Genomic DNA, 18,839 nt, shown 5'->3' on the forward strand with positions numbered 1-18,839 from the left:
TAGTGACAGCATCAAATGCTGGTGAGGATACAGAGAAACTGGATCTTTTATATGTTGCTAGTGCAAATGTCAAGTGATAGAGCCACTCTGGAAAAAGTTGGCCAGTTTCTTATACACTTACCATATTACCCATAAATAACATTCCTGGGCATTTATTTCAAAGAAATGAAAAGTTATGTCCACATAGAAACCTATAAATGAATATTTTTAGAACTTTGTTATAGCCAAAAACTGGAAACAACCCTGAATGTCCTTCCATGGGTGAATGATTAAACAAATTGTGGTACATACATTCCATAGAATGCTACTCAGCAATGGAATGGGACAGACCAGGATTACGTGCAAAAACTTGGAGAGGACCTCAAGAGCATTATGGTGAAAGAAGTGTCAAATGCGAGTTTCAAAAGGTAGCATACTACATGATTCCACTTACATAACATTCTGGAAATGAAAAAAATATAAACATAGAAAACAGATTATTGATCAGAGTTTAGGAACTATGGAGAGTAAAGAGGTGATGTAACAGTTCTTTATCTTGTTTGTTGTGGTAGTTACACAAATCTGTACATGTAATAAATTGTAGAGAACTACTGTATATACACACATACACAAATAAGTGCATGTAAAAAAAAAACCTGAAATATTAATAAGGTCTGTAGATTGTATCCAGTGTCTATTTTCTGGTTTTGCTATTATGCTGCAGTTATATAAGATGTTATCATTAGGAAAAGCTGGGTGAAAGGCACCCAGGACCTCTCTGCACAGTTTTGTAACTTCCTGTAAGGCTATAATTATTTCAAAATAAAAGTTTTAAAAATGTTAACTCAAAAGAGGAACAGGGATAGTTGGAGAGATGTAAGGTTGAGATTGGGGTTTTTGCTTTATTTATTTTTTTGAGACAGTCTCGCTGTGTCACCCAGGCTGGAGTGCAGTGGCACTATCTCGCCTCACTGCAACCTGCACCCCCTGGGTTCAAGCAGTTCCCTTACCTCAGCCTCCCGAGTAGGCGGGATTACAGCCACCATGCCTGGCTAATTTTTGTATTTTTAGTACAGAGGGAGTTTCACCTTGTTGGCCAGGCTGGTCTTGAACTCCTGACCTTAAGTGATCTATCCGCCTCAGCCTCCCAGAGTGCTGGGATTACAGGTGTGAGCCACTGCGCCTGACCTTATTTTTGCTTTTGAAAAAAAAGATATTAAAACATGTTCGTACGCTGATGAGATGATCATAAAAGAGCAAAATGATGATACAAATGAGAGGGCGTAGTTACAGGGGCAAAATATATCTTACACCTTTGGCTTTAAGCATTAAATAATGGAAAATACTACTATTTACATTTCTATCTTATTTATAAGTGAGGTTATCTTTACAACTTTTGGTTAATAATTCTAAATGTAAATGTGACTACACTATGGTATAGTTCTCTAATGTTCTAAAAATCCTAACTGCTTTTGTGTTACATTATGGAACTAAATTATTAAACAAAATGGAAAGAGTTTTTCTGGTGTTTGCTAGTGCTTATTCAATAACCTTGAGTTTTATGTGTCACTTCCTACTGTTTTGCCTTTTAGATTTTCATCCAGTATGAGTAGGTTATTAATTCCCTTCAACTAAAAAGTTTTTATATATACTTAGGAAAAACTATTTTATTCTTGTTTTGTCCTTTATGTGAAACATAGTAATATCAAAATGCTTAATAGAAATTGTTGGCTGTTTATTTCAGGGATACAGCAGGCCAGGAGCGATTTCACACCATCACAACCTCCTACTACAGAGGCGCAATGGGTATCATGCTAGTATATGACATCACCAATGGTAAAAGTTTTGAAAACATCAGCAAATGGCTTAGAAACATAGATGAGGTAAGACCTAGAAATTGTATAAACCCTTCATGAACACACATTTGTGTGCTTGGTTAGGAAGAATAAATATTCCAATTGATCTTCAAGATACAATGTACTGTTGAAGTAATTATTACTGAAGTATTTCTATTTTCTAAAAGTTAATGTTGGCCGGGCATGGCGGCTTCATGCCTGTAATCCCAGAACTTTGGGAGGCTGAGACGGGAGGATCACCTGAAGTCAGGAGCTCAAGACCAGCCTGGCCAACATGGTAAAACCCTGTCACTACTAAAAACTACAAAAATTAGCTGAGCATGGTGGCGCATGCCTGTCGTCCCAGCTACTCGAGAAGCCAAGGCAGGAGAACCTCTTGAACCTGGGAGGTAGACGTTACAATGAACCAAGATCGCGCCACTGCACTCCAGCCTTGGCAACAGGCTTTTTTTGAGACTCCGTCTCAAAAAAAAAAAAAAAAAAAAAAAAGTTAATGTTGTTATTCGCCTACGTTTTTCTTAAGTTTTTGGGCAGTCTATCTAGAGCCTCATTCAAGACAATTAGTAAATGACTCCAAAACTCTATATAGCCCTCTTATAAGATGACCCCAAATAGAAGCTACCAGTGGTTTTACAATGACTTTCTGGAAATGAATTTTTTCTTAATAAATTTTTATTGAATGAATGAATGAAATATCTAGTAGTAATTTTAAAAAACTTTATTTTTCATGTTACAGAAATATAATATTGCTTCTAGGCATTTTGAAATATATGGAATGCTAATACAGTAAAAACCTAAGAAAATAGTTCCATTGCATGTGAAAATGTTTTTTTTTCTGTATTTTGGTTTTTTTTTTTTTTTTTTTTTTTTTTGAGACGGAGTCTCGCTCTGTCACCCAGGCTGGAGTGCAATGGCCGGATCTCAGCTAACTGCAAGCTCCACCTCCCGCGTTTACGCCATTCTCCTGCCTCAGCCTCCCAAGTAGCTGGAACTACAGGCTCCTGCCACCACGCCCGGCTAGTTTTTTGTGTATTTTTAGTAGGGACGGGGTTTCACCGTGTTAGCCAGGATGGTCTTGATCTCCTGACCTTGTGATCTGCCCGTCTCGGCTTCCCAAAGTGCTGGGATTATAGGCTTGAGCCACCGCGCCCAGCCTATTTTGGGTTTTTTTGAGATAGAGTCTCACTTCATCACCCAGACTGGAATGCAGTGGCACGATCTTGGCTCTGTGCAATCTCTGCTTTCTGGGTTCAAGTGATTCTTGTGTCTCAGTGTCTTAAGTAGCTGGAATTACAGATATGCACCACCACACCCGGCTGATTTTTGTATTTGTAGTAGAGATGGGGGTCTTGCCATGTTGGCCAGGCTGGTCTTGAACTTCTGGCCTCAAGTGATCTGCCCACCTTGGCCTCCTGAAGTGCTAGGATTGCAGGCGTGAACCACCGCGCCCAGCCTGATGTCACTTTTTATAAGTTAAAGTTACGTATCAAAGCATGTCTATTTCTTTGCTACAGCATAGGTGGCTTCTTGTTAAGAGTTGTTTTTCATGCCTTATTGCTACCTTCTAGGCTTTGAGTTTCATTGAGAGTAACTCTTTGAAGCAAGTTTTGGCCAGATACACAAAGAGCAAGTCTTAAACCAATATTAGACCCAAGATAATACCCCTAAGGGTAGCAATCCTAATGGCTCATAACCACTTTTTTGTTGCTACAATAAACCTTTAGGAGAAGCTTATTATTTTTTAATAATTAAAGATACACAGATCTTGGCCAGGTGTGGTGGCTTACGCCTGTAATCCCAGCACTCTGGGAGACCGAGGCAGGCGGATCACCTGAGGTCAGGAGTTTGAAACCAGTCTGGTCGACATGGTGAAACCCTGTCTCTATGAAAAACCCAAAAAAATTAGCTGGGCATGATGGTGGTCACCTGGAGTCTCAGCAACTTAGCAGGCCAAAGCAGGAGAATCACTTGAACCCAGGAGGCGGAGGAGGCTGCAGTGAGCCAAGATTCCACCACTGCACTCCATCCTGGGCAGCAGAATGCAACTCTGTCTCAAAAAAAAAAGAAAAAGAAAATCTTGTTTCTCTGACATATTAAAGGATTATATAACATGATAAAGAGGAACTTTACCCAGGAATGCCAGGGTCAGAACTTGTCAATGTAATATACCATATTAATAAAGGACAAAACTATACAATTATCTCAGTTCACACAGAAAAAACATTTGACACAATCCAGCATTCTTTTATGATTAAAACATTCGGCTGGGCGCAGTGGCTCATGCCTGTAAATCCCAGCACTTTGGGAGGCTGAGGTGAGTGGATCACCTGAGGTAAGGAGTTCGAGACCAGCCTGGCCAACATGGTGAAACCTCATCTCTACTAAAAATACGAAAATCAGCCAGGTGTGATGGCAAACGCCTGTAATCCCAGCTACTCAGAAGGCTGAGGCAGGAGAATCGCTTGAACCCGGGAGGTGGAGATTGCAGTAAGCCGAGATCGTGCCATTGCACTTCAGCCTGGGCAACAGAGCAAGACTCTGTCTCAAAAAAAAGTCAACAAACTAGGAATAGCAAAGAACTTCCTTAATCCTGTAAGTGACATCTATAAAAATACCACAGCTATTATACCTGTCCCTTAAGATCAAGAACATGGCAAGAATATCTGCTCTGGCCACTTCTGTTCAACATTATGCTGAGATTCCAGCCAGAGCTTAAAAAAAAAAAAAAAGAAAAAAGAAAAGAGCCATCCAGAGTGAAACAACTATTTATAAATGGTAGAATATTTTATATAGAAAATCCTTAAAAACCCACAAACATATACCCAGAAAACTCTTAGAACTAATAAGTGAGTTCAGCAAGGTTACAAGAAATGAGATCAAGATACAAAAATCAGCTTTATTTCTGTACACTAGCAATAACCTAAAAATTACATTGAGAATAAAATTCCATTTGTAATAATATCAAAAGGGAAAAATTACTTAGGAGTAAATTTAACCAAAAGAGTATAAGACTTGTACACAGAAAACCACAAAATATTGTTGAAAGAAATTAAAGATCTAAACAATTAGATAGCCTGTATTTGTGAATTGGAAGACAATATTAAGATGGCATTACTACCCAAAGTGATCTACAGATTCAGTGCAATCCCTATCAAAATCCCAATTGCTTTTTTTTAAATTCCCCCTGTGGAAATTGACAAATTGACCCTAAAACTAATATAGACAGGCAAGGGACCCAGAGTAGCCAAAACAATCTTGAAAAGGAAGTACAAAGTTGTAAGACTTACACTTTCTGGTTTTAAAACTTAACCACTAGGCCGGGCGCGGTGGCTCAAGCCTGTAATCCCAGCACTTTGGGAGGCCGAGACGGGCGGATCACGAGGTCAGGAGATCGAGACCATCCTGGCTAACACGGTGAAACCCCGTCTCTACTAAAAATTACAAAAAACTAGCCGGGCGAGGTGGCGGGCGCCTGTAGTCCCAGCTACTCGGGAGGCTGAGGCAGGAGAATGGCATGAACCCGGGAGGCGGAGCTTGCAGTGAGCCGAGATCCGGCCACTGCACTCCAGCCTGGGTGACAGAGCAAGACTCCGTCTCAAAAAAAAAAAAAACTTAACCGCTAAGCCACAGTAATCAAGACATTGTGATACTGACATAAGGATAGTCATAAAGATTAACTGAATAGTATTGAGAGTCTAAAAATAAACTCTTGTATATATGGTCAGTTGACTTTTAACAAGATGCCTGGACAATTCAATGGGCAAAAGAATAGTCTTTCCAACAAATGGTGCTGGGAAAACTGGCTATCCTTGTGTGGCAGAATGAAAGTTAGACACCTACTTCATACCATACAGAAAAGTTAACTCAAAATGGATCATGAAGGTTGGGCACGGTGGCCCCACCTGTAATCCCAACACTTTTGGGAGGCCAAGGTGGGTGGGTTGCTGGAGCCTAGGAGTTTGAGACCAGCCTGGGCAACATGGTGAAACCCCATCTCTACAAAAATACACACACACACACAAAAAATTAGCCGGGTATGGTGGCATGCACCTGTAGTTCCAGCTACCTGGGAGACTGAGGTGAGCCCAAGGAGGTTGAGGCTGCAGTGAACTATGATTGCACTACTACACTCCAGCCTGGGTGACAGAGTGAGACTCTGTCCCAAAAAAAAAAGAAAGAATCATGAACCAACATGTAAGATCCAAAGCCATGAAGTGGCAAAAGAAAAGAAATGGATAAATTGGGCTACATAAAATTTAAAACCTTTGTGCTTTGAAGGTTCTACCATTTAGAAAGTAAAAAGCCAACCCACAGAATGGAAGAAAGGAGGGCAGACTCTAACAAGTGTTGACAAAGATGTAGAGAAATTGTAACCCTCATATATTGCTGGTAGAACTGTAGAATGATGCAGCTGGTTCGGAAGATATTTTGGCAGTTCTCAAAATGTTAAACATACAGTTACCTTATGACCAACAATTCTCCTAGGTATTTACCCAAGAGAGTTAACAATATATATCCACAAAAGGTGTACACCAAGTATTTATAGCAGCATTATTCACAATAGCCAAAAAAAAATAGAAACAACCCAAACATCCATCAACTGATGAATGGATAATGGAGTATCACTCAGCCATTAAAAGGCATGAAGTACTGATACATGGTACAATGTGGGTGCACCTTGAAAACGTTATGAAAGAAGCCAGACATAAAAGACCTTATATGATTCCCTTTAAATGAAATGCCCCAAATTGACAAAAACATAGAGACAGAAAGTAGATTCATGATTGCCAGGGGCTGGGCGTGATGTTTGGAGAGAAAAGAGTGATTGCTATGAGTACAGGTTTATAGGGGAATGAGAAAAATATTCTAAAGTTCGTAGTGGTGATAGTAGAACTGCCTCGTAAATAACTAAAAAACACTGAATTGTATATTTTTACAGGGTGAATTTTATATGTGAATTATAAACTCAATAAAACTATTTTTTTAAAAACTGAATTGAGCTTTAACACCTTGCCTTACAATTACAGTTGACCCTTGAACAATGTGGGTTTGAACTACACAGGTAGAGTTGTTGTTGTTATTATTTTGAGATGGAGTTTCGCTCTGTCACCCAGGCTGGAGTGCAGTGGCACGAACTTGGCTCACTGCAACCTCCGCCTCCCTGGTTTAAGTGATTATTCTGCCTCAGCCTCCTGAGTAGCTGGGACTACAGGTGCGTGCCGCCACTCCCAGCTAGTTTTTTTTTGTATTTTTTAGTAGAGACGGGGTTTCACCATGTTGGTCAGGGTGGTTGGTCTAAAACTCCTGACTTTGTGATCCACCTGTCTCGGCCTCCCAGAGTGCTGGGATTACAGGCGTGAGCCACTGCGCCCCGCCAGTTGTTATTATTTTTTAATTAAAAAATATTTTTGAGATATGTGTCTCACCGTGTTGCCCAGGCTGGTCTTGAAACCCTGAGCTCCAGTAATTCTCCCATCTCAGCCTTCCTAGTATGCTAGGACTACATGTGCCAGCCACCATGCCTGACTCACAGGTCCACTTAATATACATTTTTTTCAACCAAAGGCAGATTGAAAATACGAATTTTGACACTCACATATAATATAGGGTGGTGTGGGTCCTTTCTTTGTATATATGTCTGTTTCACAGGGCTGGCTGCAGTACTTGAGTATGCGTGGATTTTTGATAAAGGAAGTAGGGTCCTGGAACCAATCAGCCATTCCCCATGGATACTGAGGAGACTGTATTTCTTTTCTTTTTCTTTTCTTTTCTTTTCTTTTTTTCCTTCTTTCTGTCTTGTCTTTTTTTTTTCTTTTTCTTTTTTTAAGAGAAAGGGTCTTGCTGTGTTGCCCAGGAGGCTGGTCTCAAATTCCTGGCCTCAAGCAATCTTTCCGTCTAAGCCTCCTGAGTTAGCTGGGACTTCAGGTGTGTGCCACTGTGCCACTCTTTGTATTTCTTTAGCAGAAGGAGACAAATACAAGTTTTCTGTTCCTTGGAATAGAGATAAGAAGTCACAATAGTTAGAATCCTGCTCCTGACGTTTTCTAGTAACATGACCTTGCTTATATACTCTTAAATCTGTGTTTTCTGAAGCGTGTTCTACTTTTTAGTAGTATTACTTGGTATATGATGTTCTATGGACAAATAAGTTAAATAGGTATTTTTATTACGCATTTTTTGTATGCTTTAGTGTGTTGCGAATGTCCAAGAGGGGAGTTATAATATGAAGGTTTTGAAACTTGTTGAGGTGAACTTTACATCAAGGGACAACTCTTGGGATCAGTGTTTTAGAACTAGACTAAAGATGCAGCATGAACAACATAAATGATCCCCTATTTAGTGTTAAGAGTTGGAAAGGGCCAGCTGCGGTGGCTCATGCTTGTAATCCCAGCACTTTGGGAGGCCGAGGCGGGCGGATCATGAGATCAGGAGATTGAGACCATCCTGGCTAACACGGTGAAACCCCGTCTCTACTAAAGATACAAAAAAAATTAGCCAGTCGTGGTGGCGGGCGCCTGTAGTCCCAGCTACTCAGGAGGCTGAGGCAGGAGAATGGCATGAACCCAGGAAGCAGAGCTTGCAGTGAGCCAAGATGGTGCCACTCCAGCCTGGGCAACAGAGCAAGACTCCGTCCGGTCTCAAAAAAAAAGAGGAGAAAGTACAAAGTTGTTAACATGTAAATAAAATAAGTACCTAACATAGCCTGGGAGCTGAGAGGAGCGACTTTAAACTGAGACCTGAGGAGATGAGAAGTTACCCAGAGAAGGATGGGACTGATACAAAAAGTGCAGTGGATTCCAATTGAAGACAGATAATATATCTTAATTTACTTTGGGTAGCTGGGGAACATAACTACCTTGGCTATAGGAATATTTAGAGAAAGGTACTTTGGACCAGATAGCTTAGGAAGGACAAATCCTTAGGAAACCCAAGTCTCAGATTATTTCTGTAATAGATATAAAAAGATGTTCTTTTTTTTTGAAACAGAGTCTTGTTCTGCCACCCAGGCTGGAATGCAGTGGCACAATCTCAGCTCACTGCACAAACTCCACCTCCCAGATTCAAGTGGTTCTCCTGCCTCAGCCTCCTGAGTAGCTGAGATTACAGGCACGTGCCACCACGCCTGGCTAATTTTTGTATTTTTAGTAGAGACGGGGTTTCACCGTGTTGGTCAGGCCAGTCTTGAACTCCTGACCTCATGATCCGTCCTCAGGCTCCCAAAGTGCTGGGATTACAGGCGTGAGCCACCACACCCGGCCAAAAAGATGTTATTTTAGCTCCAATTTTTACAAAGTAATGTCCCCTCCTCCCCCTTTTTTTTGAGACCGGGTTTCACTGTTTCCCAGGCTGGAGTGCAGTGGTGTGAACACAGCCCACTGTAGCCCAGACCTCCTGGGCAAATTAGCGCTTTAAAAAAAAAAAGGAAAAAGGAAAAAAAAATTAACAGGTTCTCATGTTACTAGTCAAATATCAGAACAACTTTGAGGCTTTTATTTGTGAAACATATATTGGTTTCTGAATGGTTTCATTATTATTAAACTTCAACATTCTTTTAAAGTATTTGTTGTTTCTATTTAATGATAGACAGTGATCTCTAAATCTGGGATTCTCAGTCAAGGACAGTTTTAATTTTGTCAATGTGTGGAGATATTTTTGGTTATCACAACTTAGGTACAAGAAGAATGCTGACCCAAAATGTCTGTATGGCCGAAGTTGAGAAACCTTGGTCTAAATGCACCTCTCTGTGTTAGTACCTTGGGAAAATTAACCATATTTTAAGCTAGTTACAGTCTGCATGTGTAATTCATAGAGATATATGTCCTCCTGCATAAATACGTCTCTTTATGGATATGTCTGTGTGGTGCAACTACCAATCTTTCTTTGGGTGTTTTTGCCTTAAGTGGTTGTAAACACAATGTGTATCTGACTGAAAAAAGATTAATGTACATGTTGGGATAAGAAAATGTATGAGAGAAGTTCTGTGTATTCTGAGTGCTGTTTTAGTGGTCCCCTGGCTCAGCAGTGAAGTCTTTAACCTCATAATGCTTGCTTCTTATTGTTAGTAAGATCATCCAAGTAAGGATGATCTTAGGTGTGAAGATATGTATAGGGCCGTGCACGGTGGCTCACACCTGTAATCCCAGCACTTCGAGAATCTTAGGTGGGAGGATTGCTTGAGCTTAGGAGTTTGAGACCAGCCTGAGCAACATAGCAAGACCTCATCTCTACTAAAAGTTTTTTTTTAAAGCCGGGTATGGCAGTGAATACCTGTAGTTCCAGCTATTTTTTAGGCTGAGGTGGGAGGATCACCTGAGCCCAGGAGATCAAGGCTGTAGTGAGCTATGATTGTAGCAGTGCATTCCAGCCTGGGTGACACAGTGAGACCTTGTCTCAGAAAAATAAAATAAATAAATTTTTAAAAGACTTCTATAATACCATTTTGACCTTTTTCTTAGTTTTTGTGTTTTGTTACTCAGAGAAGCATATCCCAGGACTTTTCAGGTCTTAGCTTTACTTTTTTTTTTTTAAAGACAGGGTCTCACTCTGTCAGGCTAGAGCACAGTGGTACAATCACAGCTTACTGCAGCCTCTACCTCCTGTGCTCATGCTGTCCTCCCACCCTAGCCTCCCAGGTACCTTGAACCACAAACGCGCTCAATCATGTCTGGCTAATTTTTATTTTTGTAGCGATGGGGTCTCTCTGTGTTGCCCTGGCTGGCCTCAAATTCTTGGGCTCAAGCAATCTTCCTGCCTTGGCTTCCCAGAATGTTGGGATTACACACATGAGCCACTGTGCGCAGCAGGCTTACTTTCAAATATATTTTTGAGCTAGAATCATATTTATGCTCTGAAATGCCACACATGTATAAAGAATTATACGTATTTCCTCACTAGCCCCAGAATGCTGATGTGCGTTGGCGTGGAGGTGTAGTAGGTTGTAAATTGGTGGTCACATTGCTAAAGCTTTTTTTAAAAACAGGCTGAAAATACCTTAACACTTACAAATTTATGTATAAGGTAATTTTCCTGTTTTTGTACTTCATTGATCATTTATTTATTGGCTTCGGCTTCCTTCCATCGGCCTGCTTACACGTAACTTACAGGTGTTCTTAGTAGAAGAGTGGCTTCTAAAGCTACAGATAATTTTTCTTCTCTTTGAGTGGAGGTTCATGTTAGTGTCTCTGGTAACTTGCAGTGTCTGGTAGTGATTAGGATATGGGTAGATTATTACAGGTCACTGTGATAATTTGTCCATTTAGTAGCTGGGAGCCTTTTAAAACCATGCTTCTGTACTTTTTTTGGGATCATGAACCCCTTTGAGAAATTAGAATCTTACCAGAATGATGTACTTACACAGCTTTCAAAGTTTTATGTGTGCTCCTTGAAATTAATGATGTCCCTGAAGTCCATCCTTAGATTCTGAGATCAAAATGCCTCTTACTGACTCTTAGCACATGGCAGGATTTTAGGAGCACCTGGTATATTGCTGCTTATTACTGGATATTTGCCAGGTTGCCTTTGTTTTAGCAGTAACATAAATTAAGAGGCACTGAATTCAGGTAAGACCATGGAATCCCTAAATACAGAGTTTTGTTTTTTTTTTCTTGAGACAGAGTCTCGCTCTGTTGCCCAGGCTGGAGTGCAGTGACGTGATCTTGGCTCACTGCAAGCTCCGCCTTCCGGGTTCACACCATTCTCCTCCCTCAGCCTCCTGAGTAGCTGGGGCTACAGGCACCCGCCACCACGCCCGGCTAATTTTTCGTATTTTTAGTAGAGACGGGGTTTCACCGGGTTAGCCAGGATAGTTTCGATCTGCTGATCTCATGATCCGCCCACCTCGGCCTCCCAAAGTGCTGGGATTACAGGTGTGAGCCACTGCACCTGGCCAGCAAGTTTCTTTATAGTATATTATAATTTTTTTTTTTTTCCAAGACGGAGTCTCACTGTGTTACCCAGGCTGGAGTGCAGTGGTGTGATCTCAGCTCACTGCAACCTCCACTTCCTGGGTTCAAGTGATTGTCCTGCCTCACCTTCCAAGTAGCTGAGATTACAGACGTGCACCACCACTCCTGGCTAATTTTAGTAATTTTAGTAGAGACAGGGATTTGCCGTATTGGCCAGGCTGGTCTCGAACTCCTGACCTCATGTGATCCACCCGCCTCAGCCTCCCAAAGTGCTGGGATTACAGGTGTGAGCCACCACACTCGGCGTAATTTTTCTTTGTTAAGCTTGTGATTCTACTAAGGGTATCTTCCCTGCAACAAAATAGTTGTTTTCTCCCTAATCCCACCTTTGTCTACCCCCTTTTAAACTGTCATTGACCCTTGAACTGCAGTTCTACTTACACATGGATATTTTTGTTTAAAGAGATGGGGACTCACAGTGTTGCCCAGGCTGGTTTCAAACTCCAGGGGTCAAGTGATCCTTCCTCCTCAGCCTCCCAAGAAGCTGGGATTACAGGTGTGTGCCACCACACCCAGCTCTATAAACAGATTTTTAAAAACAAATATTTTAGAAAAAATGTTAGATTCTTGCAACAATTTGAAAAACTCACAGACAAGCCATATAACCTAGAAATATTGGCGGCGGGGGCGAGGGGAGATTAAGAAAAAGTTAAGTACTTTGTGAATGTATAAAGTGTATGTAGATATTAGTCTATTTTATTACTACCATAAACTATACACAGATCTATTATTAAAAGTTTAAATTTATCAACACTCAAACACACAAAACAGAGCCCATACATGGCACCTTTTGCAGTCAAGAGAAATGTAAACAGAGATGCAGTATTAAATCATAACTGCATAAAAATAACTGTAATACATACTGTACTACTGTGATAATTCTGTAGCCACCTCCTGTTGCTATTTTGGTGAGCTCATATGTTTCCAAGTGTCTGCTTAAAACACCATGTGATGTGGATCATCTCCCAGTGAACAGTTTGTGTCTCCAGTAAATCCCATATTGCAATCAAAAGTGATCTTTTGTGGTTCTTGCGTGTTTTCATCGTGTCTAGTGCAATACCGTAAACCTTGAATAACACCATCAGACCTATACAGGGTGCCACTAGTGATGCCAGAAGCACTCCTGAGAAGCAGAAAAGTCATTACATTACAAGAAAAAGTTGAATTGCTTAATACGTACTGTAAAATGAGGTCTGCAGCTGTGGTTGCCCGTTATTTCAAAATAAATTAATCCAGCATAAGGACCATTTTAAATAAAAGAAAATTTGTGAAGCCATCACTGCAGCCACAGCAGGTGTGAAACCTTGCACTTTTTACAGAACACTTTTTTATCTCGTGTTGAAAATGCAGCTTTTATGTAGGTACAGGATTGCTGTAAGAAAGGCATACTTGTAAGCCCGGCGCGGTGGCTCACGCCTGTAATCCCAGCACTTTGGGAGGCTGAGGCAGGCTGATCATGAGGTCAGGAGATCAAGACCATCCTGGCTAATCCAGTGAAGCCCCGTCTCTACTAAAAATACAAAAAACTAGCCGGGCGTGGTGGTGGGCGCCTGTAGTCCCAGCTACTTGGGAGGCTGAGACAGGAGAAGGGTGTGAACCTGGGAGGCAGAACTTGCAGTGAGCTGAGATCACGCCACTGCACTCCAGCCTGGGCGACAGAGCGAGACTCTGCCTCAAAAAAAAAAAAAAAGAGGCATACTTGTAGACTATGATATTCAAGAAAAAGTGAAGTTATTTTATGACAACTTAAAAATGAAAGAGAAGCTAGAGGAGTTCATGCCAGCAAAGGATGGTTTGATAATTTTAGAAAGAGGTTTGGCCTAAAAATGGCAGGATAACAGGAGAAGCAGCTTCTGCTAAGACACAGCAGACAAGTTCCTGGGCACCATTAAGAAAATCATTGAGGAAAAAGGATATCTGCCTGAACAAGTCTTTAATGCAATTAAAAGTGTCCTATTATTGGGATGGCGGGGAGGGGGGCAGGCCGCAAAGGACATGAGTGTTAGGAAAAGAAGAAAGCACAGGGAATTAAGGCAGGAAGGGATAGGCTAACTACTGTTTTGTGCAAATGCAGTTGGGTTTATGATCAGGACTGATTGCCCGTATGTATAAAGTTGCTAACCCCCAAGACTTGAAGGGAAAAGTCTTTTGAAGCTGCCAGTTTTTTGATCATTCAACAAGAAGACCTGAACACTGAGAATCCTTTTTCTGGATTGGTTCCATCAATACTTTGTCCCTGAAATCAGGAAATACCTTGCCATGATGGGACTGCCCTTTAAAGTTCTTTTGATATTGGACAGTGCCCCTGGCCACCCAGAACCCCATGAGTTTAACACCGAAAGCATCGAAGTGGTCTCCTTGCCCCTAAACACAGTGTCTCTAATTCAGCATCTAGATCAGGGGTCGTGAGGACCTTTAAGGTTAATAACGCACGGTACTCTAACCTCAATAGAACAGCATGAAAATCTGGAGGGATTACACCGCTGAAAATACCATCATTATAGAAAAAGCCGTGAAAGCCATCAAGCACAAAACAGTAACTTCCTGCTGGAGAAAACTGTGTGCCGATGTTGAGCATGATTTCCCAGGATTTTAGCAGAGCCAGTCAAGGAATTTATGAAAGAGACTGTGGATAAGACAAGAGCTAATAGACACCAACCAGAGGAGTCAACAGAAGATGATTTAATGAAGATGCTGGTGCTTCCAAACCAGCACTAGACGACAAGGAAGAAGACAAAGAAGTAGTGCTAGAAAACAAATTGACTGTAGACAGTCTGGCAGAACGGTTCTGATTATTCAAGACTGCTTTAGACTTACTGTACAACATGGACCATTATATGATACAGGCACTGAAACTGAAGCAAATGATGAAAGAAGGATTGGTTTTATATAGAAATATTTTTTAAAGAAATGAAAAAGCAAAAAAGAAATTACAGTGTTTTTCCGTAAAGTTACACTGAGTGTGCCTGCCTCCCCTTCCACCTTCTCTACCTCTTCTGCCTCTGCCTCCCCTGAGAAAGCAAGACCAACCCCCTCCTCTTTCTCCTCCTCAGCCTACTCAATTTGAAGACATTGAGGATGAAGACCTTTATGATGATCTACTTCCACTTAATGAATAGTAAATATATTTTTCTTCCTTATGATTTTCTTAATAACATTTTCTTTTCTCTAACTTTATGGTAAGAATACAGTATAGAATACATATATAAATATATGTTAATCGACTGTTACTGATAATGCTTCTGGTTAGCAGCAGGCTGTTACTAGTTAAGTGTTTGGGGAGTCAAAAGTTATACATGGCACCCCCCTTACCCCCATTGTTCAAGGGTCAACTGTATGTTGTTTCAAATCAGCATATTTTATAACTTTTCTAGATTTTGTTTTCCTATAGCTACAGAAAATGAAGTAACCACAGCCATTTGGCAGTTTTGCTGTTGTTGTTTTTCTTTTTGTTGTTGTTGCTTTTTTTTTTTTTTTTTTTTTTTTTTTTGATACAGGGTCTTGCCTTGTTGCCCTGGCTGGAGTGCAGTGGCGATGATAATAGTTCACTCCAGCCTTGAGCCCTTGGGCTCAAGTGTGCCTCCTGCCTCGGCCTCTTAAAGTGTTGGGATCACAGGCATGAGCCCCCGTGCTCAGCCTGTTGTTGTTTTTGAATAGTTTTTAAAATTGTGGTAAAATACATACAACATGAAATTTTCATTTTAACCATTATTTTGGTGTATAGTTCAGTGGTGTTAGGTACATTCTACTGTTGTGCAACCATCACCACCATCCATCTCCAGAACTTTTTCATCTTTCTGAACTGAAGCTTTTCATCCATTAAACAATAATTTCTGTCTCCCCCTTTCCCCAGCTCCTGGCAACTGTCACCATTCTATTTTCTATGAATTTGACTGTTATAGGTACCTCATATAAGTGGAATCATATAGTATTTGTTCAATTTGTAAGTAATTTACTTCATTTAACAAAGTTTTCAAGGTTCATCTACATTATAGCATGTGTCAGAACTTGTTTGTTTTTTAAGGCTGAATAATATTCCATTGTTTTTATATGCCATGTTCTGTTTATTTATTCACCCATTGTTGGATATGTGGGTTGTTTTTGCTCTTTTACTATTGTGAATAATGTTGCTGTGAACACTGGTGTACAAATATCTGAGTCCCTGCTTTAAATTCTTTTGCGTGTGTACCCATAAGTATAATTGCTGGATCATATGATAATTCTATGTTTAACCTTTTGAGGAATCACCAGACTTTTCCACCGTGATTGCACCATTTTACATACCTACCAACAGTACACAAAGGTTTCGGTTTCTCCACATCCTCACCAACATGTGTTTTCTGTTTTTTAATGGCAGCCATACTAATGGGTATGTAGTGATATCTCATTGTGGTTTTGATTTGCATTTTCTAATGTTAGTGATATTGAGCATCTTTTCATGTACATATTGTTTGTTTGTATATCTTCTTTGGAGAAATGTCTATTCAGATCCTTTGCTTGCATTTTCTTTTTCTTTTCTTTTTTTCTTTTTCTTTTTCTTTTTTTTTCTTTTTTCCAGACAAGGTCTTGCTCTGTTCCCCAGGCTGGAGTTCAGTGGCATGATGATCATGGCTCACTGCAGCCTCAACTTCCCAGGCTCAAGTGATCCTCCTACCACAGCCTCCTAAGTAGCTGGGACTGCAGGCACATACCACCATGCCTGGCTAATTTTAAAATTTTTTGTAGAGATGAGGTCTCACAGTGTTACTCAGGCTAGTCTCGAACTCCTGGGCTCAGGCGATTTTCTGCCTCGGCCTCCCAAAGTGCTGTCATTGTTTTTTGTTGTTGTTAGGAGTTTTAGGTGTTTTTTATATATTTTAGGTATTATTCCCTTTTCAAATATTTTCTCCTGTTCATGGTTTGTCTTTTCATTCTCTTGATAGTGTCCTTTGTTGTACAATAGTTTTTAACTTTGATGAAGTACAGTTTATCTACTTTTTCTTTCATTGCCTGTGCTTTTGATATCATATCAAAGAAACCATTGCCAAATCCAGTGTCCTGAAGCTTTTCCCTGTGTTTTCTTCTAAGAGTTTTATAGTTTGAGCTCTTTGATCTATTTCAAGTTAATTTTTTTTTATGGTTTAAAATAAGGATCCATTTTCATTCTTTTGCATGTGGATATCTGATTTTCCTAGTGCTATTTATTGAGAAGACTGTCCTTTCCTTATTGACTGATTTTGGCATCCTTGTTGAGGATCATTTGACTAAGTATGTGAGGATTTATTTCTGGGCTCTCTGTTCCATTCCATTAGTCTGTGTATCTGTCCTTATGCTAGTTCTACACTTTTTGATTTGTAGTGAAGCTCTGAAATTTGACTCCCACAGCTAATATTACTTTGGCTGGGCTCAGTGGCTCATGCCTGTAATCCTAGCTCTTTGGGAGGCCAGGCGGGGTGGATCACTTGAGGCCAGGAGTTTGGGATCAGCCTGGCCAACATGGCAGAAACCCCTGTCTCTACTGAAAAACTACAAAAATTAGCTGGCATGGTAGCACACACACCTGTAGTCCCAGCTACTCACAGCTACTCAGGAGGCTAAGGCAGGAGAATCACTTGAACTTGGGAGGCAGAAGTTGCAGTAATCTGAGATCACACCACTGCACTCCAGCCTGGGCAACAGAACGAGGCTGTGTCTCAAAAAGAGAGATTATTTTGATGTTAGATTCCATGTGAATTTTTGGATAGATCTTTCTATTTCTGCAAAAATTGTCATTGGGACCTTAAGGGAACAACCACTTGTTTTTAACTGATTTTTCTGCATGGACCTCCTTGTGCCATAGCAATACAGCTATTTGAGACTTTAAAGTCTCTATACAATTTTTAATTAAGGCTTCTATGGGGTAGTATGCGTTATAAAATCTGAAATGATCCAGCCTGGATTTAGATTATGCAAGTTTCTTTGCCTCTGTCTTCTCTTTTGGTAAGAAAGAGCATACCTAGAAAGCAGACAGCCTCCTTTAGGGAGGAAATAATATTTGACATGGATATGTCTTGAGAATTGTGTTTCTTTTGCCAGGTAATCTAAGCATTTGTGTAGGCTTTTAGCATGGGGTAGTTTTAGGGTGACTGCTTTAAAACTTTAAAGCTATAGAAATGACACTCTAAATTGAGAATAAAGTCACTTTTAAAGACTGTTAAGCCATAATTCATGGTAGTATGTAAAAGTAAAATTTTATTTCATTTTAGCATGCGAATGAAGATGTGGAAAGAATGTTACTAGGAAACAAGTGTGATATGGACGACAAAAGAGTTGTACCTAAAGGAAAAGGAGAACAGGTAAAAATCTGAATTAAACTGATATTCTGCTCTTTGTAAATATAATGCTGCTTTTGATTATTATTATTATTATTTTTTTTTTTTTTTCTTTTGAGACGGAGTCTGGCTCTGCTGCCCAGGCTGGAGTGCAGTGGCCAGATCTCAGCTCACTGCAAGCTCCGCCTCCCGGGTTTACGCCATTCTCCTGCCTCAGCCTCCCGAGTAGCTGGGACTGCAGGCGCCCACCACCTCGCCCAGCTAGTTGTTTTTTGTATTTTTTTAGTAGAGACGGGGTTTCACCGTGTTAGCCAGGATGGTCTCGATTTCCTGACCTCGTGATCCGCCCGTCTCAGCCTCCCAAAGTGCTAGGATTACAGGCTTGAGCCACCGCGCCCGGCCGCTTTAGATTATTTTTATAGTAATAGTGATGGAATGCACTAAGCTAATTACATAGTTTTTAAAATACTTGTTGGAAATATTTTATTAGTTGAATGAATTTGTTTTTTAGTGCATATTTAAACATGTATGGGGGAATCAAATGTTCCCATAGTATTTTTATCCTTATTTAAACTACAAAGAGAGAAAAATATAAGTCAGTAATCCTCAGTTTTTAAACTTAGGACTTTAAGGAGATATATCAATTTGTATGGTTCTAAAATGTGACAGTCAGCCTGCGGTGAGCAGAAATTAGACCCTGAGAAGTCAGGTTGAGCTTCTCGTAAGTTTGCCCCCAGGGTGAAGTATCT

At 40.4% G+C, this 18,839-nt stretch overlaps 1 protein-coding gene across 1 annotated transcript in view; it reads left to right on the forward strand.

The window, feature by feature from the left end:
- RAB10 (RAB10, member RAS oncogene family) overlaps positions 1-18,839 on the forward strand; it is a 107,739-nt gene that overhangs the window by 78,782 nt on the left and 10,118 nt on the right. The window contains exons 3-4 of the mRNA XM_009183821.3: positions 1,724-1,862; positions 18,025-18,114. Coding sequence (XP_009182085.2) covers positions 1,724-1,862; positions 18,025-18,114 — 229 coding nt within the window. The remainder of the gene's footprint in view (positions 1-1,723; positions 1,863-18,024; positions 18,115-18,839) is intronic.

This window comes from Papio anubis, chromosome 14 (genome assembly GCF_008728515.1).
Source record: "Papio anubis isolate 15944 chromosome 14, Panubis1.0, whole genome shotgun sequence".
NCBI lineage: Eukaryota > Metazoa > Chordata > Mammalia > Primates > Cercopithecidae > Papio > Papio anubis.